General features: G+C 38.1%; 1 protein-coding gene across 1 annotated transcript in view; it reads right to left on the bottom strand.

The window, feature by feature from the left end:
- Nucleotides 1–18,220, bottom strand: part of LOC145780156 (protein unc-79 homolog) — a 28,963-nt gene that overhangs the window by 10,059 nt on the left and 684 nt on the right. The window contains 30 exon segments of the mRNA XM_082591867.1: nucleotides 209–260; nucleotides 598–715; nucleotides 829–1,023; nucleotides 1,743–1,922; nucleotides 2,230–2,312; nucleotides 2,765–2,857; nucleotides 3,004–3,141; nucleotides 3,365–3,566; nucleotides 3,739–3,926; nucleotides 4,173–4,489; nucleotides 4,895–5,046; nucleotides 5,252–5,383; nucleotides 5,567–5,673; nucleotides 6,029–6,164; nucleotides 6,313–6,512; nucleotides 7,064–7,197; nucleotides 7,727–7,826; nucleotides 7,927–7,984; nucleotides 8,290–8,400; nucleotides 8,889–9,012; nucleotides 9,675–9,770; nucleotides 9,975–10,055; nucleotides 13,280–13,383; nucleotides 14,405–14,421; nucleotides 14,423–14,471; nucleotides 14,887–15,008; nucleotides 15,885–16,009; nucleotides 16,533–16,804; nucleotides 17,161–17,250; nucleotides 17,994–18,139. Coding sequence (XP_082447993.1) covers nucleotides 209–260; nucleotides 598–715; nucleotides 829–1,023; nucleotides 1,743–1,922; nucleotides 2,230–2,312; nucleotides 2,765–2,857; nucleotides 3,004–3,141; nucleotides 3,365–3,566; nucleotides 3,739–3,926; nucleotides 4,173–4,489; nucleotides 4,895–5,046; nucleotides 5,252–5,383; nucleotides 5,567–5,673; nucleotides 6,029–6,164; nucleotides 6,313–6,512; nucleotides 7,064–7,197; nucleotides 7,727–7,826; nucleotides 7,927–7,984; nucleotides 8,290–8,400; nucleotides 8,889–9,012; nucleotides 9,675–9,770; nucleotides 9,975–10,055; nucleotides 13,280–13,383; nucleotides 14,405–14,421; nucleotides 14,423–14,471; nucleotides 14,887–15,008; nucleotides 15,885–16,009; nucleotides 16,533–16,804; nucleotides 17,161–17,250; nucleotides 17,994–18,139 — 3,922 coding nt within the window.

Genomic DNA, 18,220 nt, shown 5'->3' with positions numbered 1-18,220 from the left:
ACCAAATCTCTCCTTTAATGTCGCGGATGGAACTGAAGTAAAACACACGCCTAACAGTAACTGTCATGGAGATTCACATTGCCAACGCTGCAAAAAGTAGATTGTTTATTGATTTGAGTAATTTTTGATCCATCGTGCCCCCCTTCATCTCATAAGTTCATCACTGAGAGAAATTCGAAAAGAAATACAATTTTTTGTGACACAATACCTCTTTTTTGTCAGCGCATTCGGACCACTTTTCGTTTCATTTCTGTCTTTTTCTGAAAATACTACATTACATGAGGTTGCAAAGTTACGTGTAGGATCGCTGTCGACAACTTAAATTCTTGAAAAAACATTATCAGAAAAAAAGATAAAGATCGTTGCTTAGGTGGTCGCTTTCTTGTAAAGTGTGTCTAACTGTCGATGGCAGACAGCGAACTGCATTTCCATGAAAAATCATTTAGGCAACCCTGGTTAAATCTACCAGCTCAGCTTCTGGTTCATGAAAGGTCGCACCGACTGTGATATACACGATACATCGTGTTCAGGTGCAATTTTCATCCATTGTGACATTTAAAAAGCTTTTTAACTGAAATGAGTTTAGTAAATACCAACCTGAAAAGATTTCCACCATGTGACTGTTGCAGATGTGAAACTGTTGTCGCAATGTCTTCAAACAGATGTACAAGAGGCGAGTTAGCTGTTCCAGTTGGATGCATTCCTTCACCGAGTACTAAAATAATGAAACGATTCTTAACAGATTACCAGTCACCTTTCGTCGCCTTATTTTTGATGTAACCAGAACTAACCGCAATTTTAAGCTCATTATTTATCTCTACGAAGCACCTTGTACATGATGACTTGCAGGGTCTTCAACCAAGCCAGCTGATCAGTTTCAGCCAAAATGTCGAGATCGAACTCGCGACAATCACTTGGCGGGGTTTGTCCGCAATTGGCGTCGCTTGTTTTCACCACCAGCTCCAACAGAGCGAGCGCTATAGGAAGCAGAATGTTTCCCAAGGTATGGTTGCAGTCCAACACCTACAAACAGAACTGTTGTCGTAAATATTAAGTTCACACATTCGAAAATAAGGAATTCTTGACAAGTAGATCTTCAAATAGTCATAGACGCACAGTATATAATATACGCCACAGACAATCTTTTGAACCACAAAGGATATCTAATCCAGCCAATGGCCTTATTAACTTAAAAAAACTTTAAGTCTTTAACATCAATTGAATGGTGAAATAGTAGCAAAGCGAGATTCTGGCCTGGACGTATTCAGAGTTTAAACCAGGGGTTCCTAACCTGGGGGCCATGGCCCCTTGGTGGGCCATGAGCCTTTTTCAAAGGGGCCATGGAAAAAAATTAAAAAATAATAATTTTTTTACATTTATCATCTCTAAGTCCACTCCAACACTATATAACAAAAGAAATAAATTAAAATTTAATAAAAATACTAGTACGCCTACATTTTGCAACAACAACAGCTCAACCATCCTATTAACTGCATATGTAATAACTAATTAATGTACTATAGTGGCTCTGGTACTATACTATGTTTATTGTGTGTTGCATTTATATCATTTTATCATTCTAACTACGGTACCGGTTAGGCTACTGTATATATATTTTTTTTAAATTAATATGACGTTTCTTAATTTTTTCAAAAGGTTAAAAAAAATAGGGGGGCCACGGTGTAAAAAAGTTTGGGAACCCCTGGTTTAAACCAAGCCAACCCACCTGCTAAAACTCTTACCTTGGGTAAATTCTTCAGCAGGGTGCTGACACCGACAGTGGAGCGTAGCATGGAGGGGCTGTTGGTGAAATAACCAATTTGTTCGTTGTAGCTCAGCCATGTTTGAAGTTGCCGGAGAAAAGCGTGAAATTCTTTCGTGGTTGACTTTTCTATGATTTCCTCCTCACAGCCAATCATGTACTGGTTAAAAAATTAGAATTTATTAATAAAAAAGCGACAGAAAGTGGTAAAATATCCGCGAAAGTAATTTCTAGCGCCGTGAATAGAAAATTAAATAACCTTGATACAAAAAGAATGAAAACAAAAGAGAAGGAAACAATTAAGAAAATTCGATCTGAAACACAAACTAGAACAATGTTGGGGTGACACAGAACTGCGAATGGTAGAACTCAATTCGAGGTATTTAAAAAGGCTTATGGCTAACGAGCGTTAGTTTGAGCTGAAAAGACGAAAACTACAGAAACGAAGGGAGCAGACCAATGCTAACTTTGCAGATGACGAGCATCACGTGATTCACGGTTTCTTTGTTCATCTGCGATTCTTCTTTCATCTTTGTCGGACAAAAACCATCTTGAAACAAAAGTAGGAAAGGTTTAGAATAATATTAAAGATGTTAAACAACGTGTTATGAAAGTAAGATTGAAGAGTGATGAGCGGGAATTGATGCAACTTGCAAAGCGAAAACGATTTGGGCAAGTCGAAGAAATCTATGTTTCTGTGCGTGTGCAGTAATAATAAGAATGCGTGTTTCAGTAGTGCTGGGTCCATTGCAGACACGCAATGCTCTCAGAGCTTTAAAAGACAACAGCACATCCATACAGAGGCGCAGCTACGTGCATTATTGACCTATTTTCATCATTTCATCGTTTATTTTCATTCAAACGATGTAAAACTTTTGCTAACTGAGTATTCAAAATTGTGGGGATCAAGCCTCAGAAGAGGCTTTCTCAGTCAGAGAGTGAATATTCGCTTTGCAATCAAATGTGTATTATATTACTCTAACAGCAAGATTGAAATGATACCTGCAGCTTGGCTTCCGAAATTAAACTCGTACAAACTATTTTGTCCGCTCATGTAGCTCTCCCCCGTGCCAGCTTGACACTTCTTGACAAAATCTGCGGAGTTGAAAACAGATGAAGAAGTTGTGGAAACGCTTTCGCATTTAAAACCCAGCACACCGTAAATTTACTACTCCAATTTCACAGAAAAACAAAATTCGCGCTTCAGAACGCTGATCATAAAATGCACATGGCAGCCTTACCATCGTCAATACCAACAAGTAGGTTTGCCCCCTCAAGCTTCTGCGAAAACGTAATTAGAGTCCCGCTTCTCTGATTTGCCAACAGATCTTCTTCTTGATTTCGTTCCGACCGTAAATGATCTTTTTGTGAGCACGCGTCTAAAGCAAGACAGTGACGTTATTTGACGATTTTTTTACGAAAAGTTTAGTCATAGAGAATGTCACATTTTCCGAAATTAAACAGTTGAAAAAAACTGTAACGGGCGTATGCTTTAACGCCGTGGTTACTTTTTACGCTAGACGACTGCAGGACTTAAAAACAACAATCATTTTGCAATTTTTCTTTTTATTTGTAAGATGACTGAAGAACGAAAAGACGTACTTGGGGGGAAGGCAAAGGACAGCCCGAGGCGTTTCCGGAGCATAGATTCCTTGGCGAGCACATCCATGAAGTGTGAAAACCGAGTGAACGATAGGGGAGAGCTGTGCGGGCGCAACTGGTGAACCAGAAGCAATTGTGACGTCACAAATGTACGGTCCCGCAGAGACTTGTCGAATTCGTGTTGTAGGCAAAGATAGGAAATCTAAAAATCATTTTTTCAAACTTACAATCTTACATGTGCGTTATACTATGATTTAAATTCTCCGTCAGCAAATTAAAGAATGCTTCATTACACCATTGAGGTGTCAGCAGAAGGAAAAGTTATCGAGTGCACAACCATATGTCAAAAAAGAAACATTGATAACAAAACAAACCTGCAGAGTTTCATGGCTCAGAGAATCGATAATAAATTTTGCCTTCACATACAAAGCTGGGTTGGGAAGACGTAACGCGGCCAGCACGACGGAAAACATGTAGGCGATGACGTGCGTTATAGGCGACCGCTTTTCCAACATCTGATTGTTATCGCTTATGAAGATCAAAAACGCTTGAATGCGATCCACTGGAAGTGCATTGTAAGACTGATAAGACCATTTATAATTAAAACGTTGGATTACGAAATACAAAAGTAAACAGTTTAGCCGCAGCATCACTGGTAGGCCACATAACAGGGATTGGAAACAGATTTCAAGTGCATAAAGATTTCGTTTCGGTTAGTAGCTTATACTAACTGTGTTAAATTGGGCAGCTTTTATTCCAACTTTGTTTTAACAATTCAAAAAAGAAGGTTATATGGAAAGAAACGTACGTGTTTCAAATTGTAAATTCCAATTCTCAATTGGTTCTTCCTCAACCTTCTCTTTCTTGTCCCCCTGATCATCAAGTGTTTTTCCTTCAGTCCGACACTTTATTTCATTGAGAGCCTTTTTTGCTTCTTTTTGGTTCGCCTTTTCACGTTTAGCAGCAGCATATGCTTCGGCAATATTGAAACCTTGAAGAAACGCGCCGTCTATCAGCGCAAGCAGAGCTTCAAAAGCCCCATCAATAACATTGATAGCTTTAAGAAGAATTGCAACCAGTTGCTTCGAAGCGTCCGAGTGATATACAGACAACTGCTTCCATATACTGAAACATAAGTTAGTTACTTTTTTATGTAAGTTTCGGTGATCATTTCAAGTGAGTTACAAGTGTAAATTATTACAAATGTCCGATTGAAAGAAATTTAGAGAAACTATATAAATCCTAAACACGCAATTTCAGTATAGTTTACTTTCAAAAATACAAAAGCGTATACGATCTCAAACGTTTTATTTTGACGTTGCCTGAGAGTTGACACTTTAAACGGACTTGCAGTGAGCCAGCAAATGGAAATGCATTAATTCAATACACGCGTCACGAAAGAACTTCAAATATTTCGATGCCTTTTTCGCAGTCACGTGACTGAAGCCTTTTAAAAGAAATATCGATTTGGGCAAGCTGTGGTAAAAGCTTAACTGATACAAAAAATCAATAACACACGACCATGTTCACCTTGGAAGGAACATCTCTGAGATGAACTCTTCTACAGCTGGCTGGTTGTTCTTGGACAGATCATGGCAGAGATTGCCACGGAGACAAAGGGGTGATATGCAGCTGATTATTTCGGTTGTCACTGTTCGGTCATTGGAGTAATTCTCTAACAACTAGAGAAAAAACAAAGTTATGTTATCTTCTACAAACGTTTTAATGACGGTGTAAGGTTCTCCATAACAATGACGCACAAACCTCGCTTCTATAAACGAAATCAGGCATTAACTGTCAAAGAAGTGCAACAGAGTGTATAGCTTGAGAAGACTTTGTCAACGAAAAATTGGTGAAAGACTGCAAAATTTTCACATATTCTCTTACTTTGACTAGTCTGTACAGAAGTTGTACAGAAATCTCGCAGTCATCGAAATCCTCCATTGTCAGTGGCGTTTTCGTATTCGGCTCGTCGACAACAGACAGTTCAATCAATTTTGTCCCAAACTCACTGCCATACTGAAAAATAGCATCATTTCACACCCAAGATCATACAGGGGTTGCGTTAATGCTTCGTTTGGGAAAAAAATTACAACCAAGACAAAAGAATTAAAAAATCAAAGCTACACGCATACAATAAATTATTCATTAGGCCTTTTTTTAGGTAGTGCGCTGGCACTACTCAGCATCTACTGTACTTACCTTGTTCATTGCTTGCTTTGGAAGTAAGACAGAAAGCAGTTTTGCAACTCCTTCAAAAAACTCGCCAGTCAGCTGGAGTTCAACCTGTACACACTCCAGGCAACCACCTACAAATAAATGGGGGCTGATTAATCATTTAATGCAGAATACACCCATGCAGCAAATCAGTTGTTATTTACATTGATCCAACGTCTGCAGAATGGCTGAACATCAACTTTGACTACACAGTAACGAAACAAACTTAAACAAAGAACGTTATCACGAAGCTAGCTTTGAGTTGGTTCATTGTGAATTGATCGGTGTTAGGTTTTGTTTCTGGTTTGTCAGGGGTCAACCTAGAGTCCCTTCGGTCTGCGGTCACATCTCAAGAAACTTATGTAAATATCATCATGCAATGGTATTCAACTTAGAGACAGATATATCAATTAAAGGTATATTAAAAAAACGTTGTCTAAACGTCACTTTTGTTTTTTGAATCCTGTTCACTTTTCTCGTTATCTCCAACCACGTGGGAAAAGATACAAAGAACGATCTTGCTTATCTGCGCTGAGCCACCGTCTTCCAAGCCGCCATGTTGAGGGCGATTTTGTATGACGAACTAAGAATCAGAACAAAAAACATTTAAATGTAAATTGCATTTCTTCATAGTTCATTGAATTGTTCTGGTTCTTAACGGAAAATTAAATTTACAAATATTACTGATGATGCCGGTTGTTTGACTTGTTCGTTGACGCAAAGAAAATCACCTGGCTGTAGATGATGTCCAGTATTTCAACGTAGCAAGCGATGATCCTTGATTTGTTCCACTCAGGCGACAACTTTCTCACGTTTCTGGGAGCTTTGCTGGCAACGCACACATGTGCCTCAGGAAGGGAGGCGTTAGATGGCGCTCGAAGCGTCTCCATCTCCACCGCTTCAGGCACACTCGATTCTCTGCGGCGATGAACTGAAAAGTGGTTCAAGAATTGTAAACAAAGTAATTGTGTTCCTGATAATGGACTTTCGTCATTTTGAGGCTCTTGAGTCTTGATAGGGTAGGACCGTTGAAGAAGTGAACCAAGTAGACGGGTAGCCGAGAGGGTCGATCTTTATCTGTACTTTAAAGCGTTCAATGAGTGCCTCGGTAAACACACTCGCGTGCTCTATACGGTCATCGAACCGACGTCTTTTGATGTGTTGAAGCGTTCGCATCACTAGATCAAGTAAGCTATTACATGTCATGACAAAAAAGATTTGTTGAAACTGTGATGAAAACTTGACTTAGCAAGTTGAAACATGCCAAACAAATTAAGATAGTCAGCAAGACAGCCCTAAGAAGATTGTCTAAGCCGAAGGGCCGTTGTTCGTGCTGACCATCTCCATATAGGTTTAGTTACTGACGGTGATGAAATTACGCAGTCAACATAACATATAAAACATCTGCTTTGAACCAAGCAGTCATCGTGCGTTGAAAACACGGAGAGATGATAAGCAGTCGAGTAAGTGACGAAGACTCACTTGAACGTTTCGATTTGAAAAGCGCGGATACTTTCGCCTTAGCTTGACGGGTGGAGCCACCCCGTCGAAGCGACTTCTTGTTCTCGTTTGGTGTGACGCTTCGAACAGGTCGGAAATCGCATTCCTTGTCGTGGCTATTCAATCAAACAACGTTGCATGTATCACTTGTAAACGCATTCAAAACACGTCTTTCGATAATTTTTAAGGTATTCTATAAAAAAAATTATATCCTTAAAGCTGGATGCACCAACACTACCAACAGCAGATCTTTTAAGCGGTCGATTAAGTTAATATAATCGTCTGATTAGACAATCGAGAACTAATTTATGCAAAGTTAATCGGACGATCAGTAATTGGGGATTTTAATTAGTGGATTGCGGTTGATGCATAAAGAAAACTTAGTCCTCAAAACAAGTTTTTTAATGGGCTTATTTGCTTAATCGGTGAATGACGCAATGTTAGTGCATCCAGCCCGAAATATATTAAATTATCACTAATTAATTATTTTTATAATTTCATTCACAGACTCTAATGCTCTATCTGCGATAAATATTCAGCAGGCTATTCACGCGTGATAACTAATTTCCAGAATCACTTCATCAAAAAATAAATAAATAATAAACGAATTACAGCTTGTGTAAAAAAAAGTCTATTCGCAAGTACCAAGTCCCTGTGCATGGGATATTCAGTCCATCCATAACGTCATCAAGTGACATCACACCAGGCTGGCTGGATCGGGCAAGAAATCTCTTGAAGTCTTTGTCTGTTGAACATAGAAGAAAAGGTGAACTTCTAAATCATTCTAAACGTTTTGGAAAGATTGAGGAATGTTACTATAATTCTTGAAATGAAAGCAAGCTCACCTGACAAATGGGGAAAACGGTGTTGACCTTCTTTTGCGTACTTTCCCTGACAATTGGACTAAAATAAGAGGATTTGAGTGAGCAACTCAAAAATAGCGGACTCGTTAGAACATGCACTCATGCAGTGGACAGATAAAAGTGACTTCGCTTAACTACCTTGCCAACAAAAGTTGCTATTTTTACATCGTTTCAACGTCGCTAGACGACTCGGTCCCAATTTTAGAAGACATCAACATCATCGGATCAATGTCAAATGAATGAATGCAATTCAAATAAAAAAATTCATTTAACATCAAATGCAATTAAAGGTTTATTATGTAATACAATTGTAAAGGCAATATGAGCAAATAGATGAAAAAGAACCTTTTCCGATTCTTCATGAGATGAAAAGCGTGAGAATAAACCAGATTGTAATTCATTAAGCATTGGAAGTATCTCGTCGAAAGGGATGTACACGCCCACTTCACACAGGATCTGAAAGTCAATGTTAAGTTGTTTTTAAAACAGCACCAACAGAACCACGCATCGATCAGTGGAGAGATCTTCTTCTCTCGTTTGACTTGTAGTAGCTTAGATTGGCAACGTCTCCTCGTGCAGCCAAGATACGGTAGTTGGGTCCAGTTGTCGAATACCAGTGATTCCACTTGGGGGCCGTAAGATGGAACATTCGTGGAGTATGCGTTGCATTGTTTGTTCTACCGCTCCGCAGAAGAGAGTGGAGAGATAACAGCAGCTTATAGTTCGGTGAAACAGCCGTTGCGATTACATTTTAGTACATCAGTGTGACAGACATTCTTTTCAAAAATTCAAGTCTTTACGTCGGGTAAAGTAAGCAACTATCAAAAGACCAGGTGGGGATGATGCAATAGTCACTCATAAGGAGATACGTTTGACTTGGTTTAGTGATATTTCTATCTTCATTTCTATCTTGTTTTTTTAATGTAATGTTCATAAAAAAACACCTGAAGCCATTCCAGTGCATTCTCTTGGTCCATGAGCTGTGCCTGCGCAAAACTGTGACGTAGGAAGGCAAAAGTGTCCTCGGATGGAAACGAGAGAGGAGATAGATCCTTGTCAAACAATGCGCTGAAAAAGAATTATTGCTCTGTAAAGTATTCAATCTATGTCAGAGAGGTATCGAACCAGTGGTCTCTTGACTGCCAGCTCAACAGCTTAACTACTTGTGCCTAAGTAACTCCCATTGGAAAAATAACAGAAAATGAAGATTAAATTGCGATGCACTGCAGTGGCCGATGTCGGCAGCAGTGGCCGATGTCGGCAGCAGTGGCCGAGTGGTTAGCGCGTTGGGCTCGCAGTCGAGAGCCTGCATGTTCGACTCCAGCCACCCGCACTTGCTGTTGTTTCTCTGGGCAAGAAGCTTTACGATAATTGCCTATACCCAGTGATCGATTTCGAGTAATGGGTAGTACCAAATTTAAGTCATAAATAGAGTCACGGACAACCGGAAACAGACATTGCAGTCGGCTGCAGCGTGGGTCAGGTGTACGTCGGAAGGCGTAAACCGATGCATAGCGCTCAAGTCCGCTTTCCCGCAATGCAGGATAAAGATAATAAAACAAACAAACAAAAAACAAACTGCACTGGATCTTAACTACTAAATTTGAAGTTTCAACAATCGAGAAGTTTTCGTTCACACGAAACTTAGTTCAAGCTCATTTGGTTGGAAATCGTTTTTATGCAAGTAACATGTCATAGTCGTTCAAACTTATTCAAATAGAATCTCTCACTTTAAAGGATCTTTCAGTTTCTTTAGTTCATTGGAAGTAAGGTTCTCGCACAAGGCAGTCATCCAGCATGGAACAACACACTCCCACAGCTCTAGGCTGAACAACAACTTAGTTTCATTTACTTTTCTACAATAGCCTACCACCCGGTGACAACATTGCATTTGGAAACTCGTAGTGTCATGCTGCACTAAAGCACACTTCTTAAATGTACAATGGAGTGTTGACTTCAGTTTCATAAGATTTAAAAGCGTTGTGAGATAAATAAACGATACGTCACTTATAAAAAAGCAACCTCATTACCTGATGATGGAGTACGATGCTAAACATATTAGAAGATTGATTCCTTCTTTGTAATGCCACCAAAGAGGGTGAATTGAATCCCTGCAAGGTATTAACTCTGTACGTGATTTAACACAAACCTCATACAAATGAGGATTAAAGAAAACACTGATGATTAGACAGAACAAGTACCAGTGTCACATTCAAATTTTCACTTAAAATACAACATGCGGAAAGAAAACGAAAATATGTTTTCAGTCGCAGTTTTAGAAGCTAATAATACTAGCTATTCCTGTCACCGCTGTAATCAAATTCATGAGTAAGTCGTAAAAATTAAAGAACTGAAAGTTTCGGCGAATCCAATTCGGGGAAATCCTATTTCGGAGATAGCTTTTAAAACTGATTCGGAGAATTTTCCAGAATTTGTAGGCGATTTTTGTGTTTACCTTTCCATACCCAATTACCCATACAAAAGGTTAGGGAATTAACTTAACCTATTACACCGGTCAACAAGAAATTTTGACAAGAAAAACCAACAATCATTTCCTAGTAATTCTGGTGCCCAAGAGTAATTTAATGCTAATACGCAACCAGTGCTATGCTTGGTCAAAATTAGTATTTTTTGGAAGCTTAAACTGTATAAGGTAGCTTTCAAGTTGCTGTATTTTTGTTATCAGCGTAGCTGGCAAGAGCGACTGCAACCAGTATAAGTGCTAGACCAAGTAGCTCAAGACGAGGTTGACTGAACAATGAACATTGAATCAAATTTTTGCTTCATATGCGGATAGTAGATGCACATTTACCTTCTGATTCTATGAAGCTGTCCACCAGCAACAAACTTGCCTGGGCTAACAAAGTTAATTTATTATGTTTTAAGGAAGCGATTGCTAGATTCGACACTGGTATGTCGACCGTGGTAATGATTCATGCGTAGCAAGTATGGATAGGCAATTTGGAATTGGGTCTTTGCATGCTTGTCTTAAACTATTATGGCTTTGCCACCTTTTCCTTTTGTTGGTTATGTCACCGTATTTTATTTCCACAATATCGTTTCCTAAATAAATATACACAGTGTACAACTGCAAAAAAATGTTCGTTTTAATGGGGAGGCTATAATCTGTTGTCGCAAACAAAACATTGACTTTAGTTGCGTTTGCTTCATTTCCTATGGCGGAAACATATCGAATCGGATTCGATGTAGGAGTGACTAAGCTACTCTTGCAGGCCTCTAAGCTCGTTTATTTTTCCAGAGACCAAGCATGGCGTACCAGAGCTGTTTCCCGGCGGCCAAATTCTATCACCCGGCAGCCAAAACAAAAAAATCCGTTAAAAAATTGTTTTATAAAAATCCGTTAATTGATATCGTATTTTTGCGTTCAATCAGAGAACAACGCAAACAATGACCTAAAACATATTTACAGTTGTATTTAAATTTCTATTTTGGGCAGATGCACAAAGGTTTACAAATGATTTCATGTCTGTGGGTACAAATATTGCTATCCTGTTATGGAGTTGTAGCATACAAACAACAAATTAACATAGCCTACTTTATCAGATGGTGCTAGTTTTGTAGTTTCCCAAACATTGCTTAATTACATACATTTTTGCCAAAATTAGTGACTTTGTTGATGATAGAGCCCTGGGCAACTGCTTCACCTGCCTATGGCCTAGCACAATTTAATATGCACAAAGCTACATTGGATTAGTCAATGATACTAGTCAGTGTATGGATGGTGTGATGTATTGAAATTAACCCATACTCTTACTTATTTACTACTAGCTCTTGTTCTGACAAATTAACTCTTGAAAGCTCTCACTACAATGACAAGGTTACATATCCAATGTACCGTAGGCCAACAAACTAACCATTTGTACAAAAAGTATCCTCAGACCTCAGTCATGTTTTTAATACAAAAAAGAAACCTTAATAATCTCAGAACTGCCTGTTTTGTTTCTTATATTCCACTTTGCACAGAAAGCAACACTGATCACAGATATTTGCTTCAATGGACAATACCAAATAATGACCTAGCCTAAATCTACATGTAAAATATTTAGATGTGTATTTGCAGATAGCCTACAGAAAACCAGCATGCAATAGACATTCATTAGCCTTTCTATCCCTATTGCACAACGAAAGTTCATTACTAACTAGTCTTCACGTGCAGCCTAATCATCACCAACAGCCCTGTTTAAACTTTGAATACTTGCCAAATAGTGACACTACTGTGCGCAGAAGTGCTCTCGCGAGGTCACGTGATTTCATATCCCGGTACTCACTATATCCCCGATTTAAATGCACTGCTTCCCACGTCGGTATAGAGCTAGTCTAAAGCGACGCTTACACTTTGTCTTGTTGGTAGAAAAATAATGCGAATGCGAGTAAAGAGAAAAAAAATTTCGAATACCAACAGAATGGAGAAATATTGGCTTATGGAAGCCGGTCTAACATGGCCTACCGGCGCGGTAGTTTCGAAGGCCATATAACATTTGATAACTGTTTATTTTTTTACTTGCTGAGACTTTAGTTGAGATTTTTTCGCTGACACTTTACTTACCTGTACTGTACTTACTGTTTGACCACTGCTTTTTTTGGCTGAGAATTTATTTAATTAACCTCTAATCGTTAATCATGAAACACCGTATGATAACTGCTTTTTTTAGTTGAGAAATACACTTTACTTAGTTAACCTCTATTATAAGCTAATTCTGGGTTGTTTTTTTTGCTGAGACTTTTCGGTCATTTGTCCGAAATGACTTAAAAAAATTTGGTCATTTTTTATTTATTTTGGTCATTTTTGGTCATATACAGTCAATTGACTATAAATCAAATATATTATAGTTATTAATATCTGAAGCCTTAACAGCCTGTTTCACCTAAAGGATCATCACAAGGTCTTATTCAAATAGAATCAAATATTCAAATAGTCAATTGACTATATTTTTTTCGGACATTTTGCTAAAAAATCGGTCAATGACCAATAAATAACCGAAAAAAAAAAACCCAGAGCTAATTCCTTTGAATAAACAAATGCCGCTGCGGAATTTTAGAATTTTCCGAAAAAGGCTTTCTCCGAACTCGGATTTCTACGAATCGGCTTCTCCAAATAGTAGCAGACCTAACACCATACTCCCCCCCCCCCCTGATCCATTTCATGTAGGATACAATCATTAACGATAGACCTGCGGACTGTTTCTCAGCACTATCCCAGCACACAACAAATAACATTTCAAAGTTTGCGAGAGAAAAAAACTTACACCAAGTTGATCAACTACTCAGGTTCATCATGCAATACTTAGTTGTAATGTATGTATTTGGAAATTACCAATGCCCTGCAACTCTAGCTTGCGTTGGTGGGTTAGGTAAAAGACACATGACAAACTGCTTGAAGTAAAGACCACACATTTCTTTGAGCCAAGCATCCAAATACTGAAGAAAGAATGCAATAAAGAGTTGTAATTTTACGTTGTATATGCGCTCATTGAATATCACAATTTTTCACAACGATTCAGTGAAACGTATGCTGTCGCTGAACATGTTTATCGAACGCTTACCATGAAATATTTTAAATTCTACATAACTAATAAGTTGAAACTGCTCCAGAACATTAAGTAGTTATTTCTAGCTGGTTATTTGTGACGCGAAAGAGCGAAGCTTCGCTCTCGGAATGTCAAAAAGCTGTTGGCTTCACTTTAGCTTCATCCGACTGAGCGTAAGAGTCAAGTTGTTCGAGTTTTCGAAAGAAAACTACTGTATATTCGCTCTTGAAACTACCAGCGACAGAAGCAGCCCTATGATCGGCTCAAGATGTTTGGTTGAAAATGAGCTTGGTTCCCTGCAGCAGCAGGATTCTCACTAGGTAAGCAAACGCTAACAAGACAATTGGCCTTCTGCTTTTTTCGTTTGTAAACAGCTATCTGCCCTACATGCGAAAATGTGGAGAAACACTGATTTACTGCAATTGAACCGAAAAAAGCATACCATGTGCACTATGGAGCTTTTAGCTTCAGCAAAACTGAATGAGTCAAAAAATACGTGTTTGCTCCATCATTTCGAAACTTTGTCTTAATTGCTCAGATGATACAATCGCTATCAACAAGTCATCACAGTAACTTTACGACACTAACTTGATTTGTGGTTACAACAATGACAATGACAACAATGACCGATTCGAAATGCCGAAAGCTATTTCACTTATTTCTACAATTTCGCATTTAATCAATTAGACAATAGCATCACATCAGCTACAGCAACATCAATACGTGTGTACGAAACACAATTTTCGTGTGAGACAACAACATTTGTTGATACAACATTCAAGCTATTACCAGCGGTTTTAAACTCTCCAGTCTGGTCCCAAAGTCATCTGCGCTAACAAGAGGTTTTTGGTGTTGTTGCTTCACAAAACGCAATAAAATTGAAAATTATGAAGCACTTAAAGAAAATGTACCTGATGAAAGCAAGGAGCTGTTCTTATACCATACTAGCACTGCAGCGATAAGCTGGCATACCAACTCCTGGAAATGTAATAAAAAAGTAAGAATGAAAGCCAGGGAATACTTGCAAAAAAAAATGCCAATGATGTTAACACCATTTTCTCAAAGAAATGCTTATAAGCAAATCAGCCCAATTATGAGAGTTAATGTATTAGACATTCTTGTGGTGTACTTATAAAGAAAAAATGATGAACTCAACAAAGATACAAACAGTGAATTTATGTTGATCCAAAATATATTTTTAATGTATTTCACTTACTACTGGTTACTAACACATTGCATGAGGACGTTTTTTCCTCTAAACTCGGCCAAACCTTCTATGCCATCAATATGTAGTGCTTTAGTGAACCGACGTAAGATGACGTCATTGGCTATTTCAATTAAATACAATCCCCATTTCAACTGCAAATGACTGGGTAGAGAAAATAAACAATACCTGGTCGATATCTGGCTGAGGCGGGCAAAGAGAAACAAGAAGCCAAACACCAAAGTGTCTCAAAGTAATTGGAGCAGTCTGAGATCCCATGTTTTCAACGCAACCTCCGCACGAGTACACCCCTGGAACAGCACCTTGGTAAGGTTTGTATCTGTAGGGGCATCTAATCCCCGAACGAAGCCTGTGTCACTTATTAATTGTTTTTTCGCATCAACATGAGCGAGAAAGAGAAGAATAACGATATACCAATCAGATTCTACGTATAGTGTAATAGTACATAATAAGCTTATATCACCAACATACAATTCACAAAGAGAAACGTTAAAAAAAGCTTAGTGTTGAACATAACACTGGTCAACAAATTTTAACTAAACCTTTTAATCAAAGACGCAAGTAAAGTTTTCTAGATGAATTTGCGGCGCTGATTCCAAATCTGAACTCGTTTTTTTCTAGCACATCAGGTTTTGAAAATATTTTTATTTTAATATTTTAGGTATTTTTATGTATTTTACTATAAAAAAAAAACAGCACAATGCATCATAATGCGTTCTAAAATCCGCTTTGCGCAAGCTTGAGGTCAAAATTGTCACTATTATGTCAAATTGCGTCGCTATAGGTCAAATTTAAACTACAAAAATTCAAATATCTCAAAAGCCTGGTGCACTGGGGAAAAAATAAGGACATTTTCGGGATCAGCGTCAAAAACCCTTCAAAAACTGCCTAATCGGGTCTCTGATTAAAACTTGTTGTTATCCAGTGTAATCTAATCTGACTAGCCAGGAAAGCAAAATACTATTTTGGCCATTTAGTTAGCTGCATGTAAGATTTTAAAAATAAATTAGGTTCACGCTGCAGTTAAAATCAAGCTGAGGTCAAGACGGCTTCGTTTGCGATGCATTCAATCGTATATTTTTTTTATTTTGGTACCTCGGGAAAAACTTAATCAAATCTTTGAAAGACTATAAGCCGGCGATTTCTTTACAGACACAGTAACTTACCAAATGTTTCAGTGTACGAGTTTTCGCCGGCGGAAGAAAAGCTTTCTTTATTTTCGTAAGCAGCAAACTTTGCAATGCCATTCACTGCTATTTTCGGATAAAAGTCCACTTCTTCAGATAACAAACTGTGAAAAGGTAATAAGTTTTGGTATAAAAATCATATAATACTGAACCATGCAGCATGCATATATTATATAATCATATAATCCATAAAACATGCACGAACGTAAAAAAATCTTTAACCTACATATATCCAGCTTCTCAAACCTGCAATCTGCTGATTAAATTAGTGATTTGCAGACAAAATTAACGTCAACTAATTCTTGATTAACTAATCTGTCACTTTACTTAATTGACTGCTTAAAAACTGCCAACTGATTCTCGGTGAACTCAGACGGATAGCTGCTTCTTCTTCATTCGTATGAGAAGTTGTTGTTTTTTTCGACTATATTACATCGGGGTCAAATGTTCGGGCGCTCTTCGAGCAGCCACTTGATGGTAGAGTCCTCCAGCGTTGATACACCAACTGCCCTTGGTGGAGTAAAAATCGGACAGTGGTAGATAATATGGGCTGCTTGAAAGATCTGCTGTTGGTGCATCTAGCCTTACATTTACGTTAGTTAAGTGCAAAAATTAAGCAAACCTTACCAAACGATCGCATTGACCATCACTCTGGAAAGATGAGATTTTTTTTGATCCCATGCTGAGGAGGGAGGCAGCTGCACAACCAAGTTTAGGTCTTTGAACAGATGCTCCAAGTTGCCGTAGCATTCTTCACAGTAGCGCATGATTTGACGGTCGCAATGCCACAACAGAGTGTGCTTTTGAACTTGCATGGAATGTTTGAACTCTTTTAAACTTGACCGAGAGTGGCTTCCAAATACAGTCACAGAAGCAAGAGAATCCTTAGACAAGCAATGCTGAAATCATGAGTAAAAGCGTTACATTGAGAGCTCACATTTAAAGTTGGTAGGATATGGCCATTTAAAAAAAAAGAAGTCTGGATTTTTAGTGCACCAACTGACTAGTTGGTTTTTGTGTTAAAATCTTAATTCTTCAAAGGCATCATGCTGATTTGTCATTTTGTTTGATACAAATTTTATGTTCTTCATACTCTCTGGTTGATTTTAAAGATCACAATTTGAACTTTTAGGCACTCTGTGCTCATTTTAAAGTCATAAAAATACACGTTTTAATTTCTGCAAGACGTAGCTGAAGTGAAGTCCATTGTTGTGACAATGCAAACGGACATCATATTAACGCGTATGCCTCGAACCTTATTCTCGCACTGATGTTTGATGCATTTGGTCGGTAAAATCACATCTGCAAATTCCATATGCGAGCTGGGTTCCATGTTGAGCTGAAGCTGTTTTCAAAAATCAATACATGTTATCAGATGGCAATTGAAAAACATTCACTGTACAAAAAGAATTTTCAAATTTTTGATTCCATTCTAAATTACACTAACACAGACCTTTTTTCAACTCCCACAAACTGAGTAAATTTACATTAACTTGTTGAATACAGTAGTATCGTTGGTGAAACTCCTCTGCTTTAACGAATTAGATGTGTTAACGTTTTCGATACAAAACACGAGTTCCGATAGACCTACTGCAACTAAACCTCAATTGCGTAAATTTTCGATAAAAAACGTTAAGAGGTCGACAAGTCCATTCATACAAAGATTTCAATCAATGACCGGCAGTAAAGAACTGGTTAAATATCGTCAATTGTAGAAACGTTTCATTGACGCTATTTCACTATCAATTGTTGCAAAATAAATGATTATTTTCAGTAAACGTTTCGAAAACTCAACTACCTTCATCTTCAGAGCTACAAACATTTAGTTACTTTATTTTTGGTTTAGGTGAACCAGGGGTTCAAATAATTTTGCTCTTAAATTATTATTATCTATGCGGAATAAACACTTGGTGGATTTTGGGGCAAGACTTGATGCTTTCTGTCTTAGTTAAACCGGATATGAGAGTCAGGCCACACTTCAAATTTTTTCCCAACGGGTACAATTAAAACCTACACTTATGCATTTATGTCATTCAAAGACAAGGTGCTTTTACCACCGGCAATGTTCAATCATTTTACTCAACTAACCTGCGTGCAATTGTGGCATAAGTACAACAGAGCAGGTTTCTTTGCTATTCTAGTTGGAAAAGTAACATCCAGTATCATCGTCGTGGCAGTGCATGTATTTGACACCGACTTACAGCTTGGATTTTCACAAGGAAAACTTAAATGTACTGAAAAACAGAAAAGAATCCACATTAACTAACGTGAACGCGTAGTTTCCTCATCCATGACATCACTGTGCTAATGAAACG

Source organism: Aplidium turbinatum, chromosome 11 (genome assembly GCF_918807975.1).
Source record: "Aplidium turbinatum chromosome 11, kaAplTurb1.1, whole genome shotgun sequence".
Lineage (NCBI taxonomy): Eukaryota > Metazoa > Chordata > Ascidiacea > Aplousobranchia > Polyclinidae > Aplidium > Aplidium turbinatum.
This window is presented reverse-complemented; position numbering and strand designations above follow the sequence as displayed.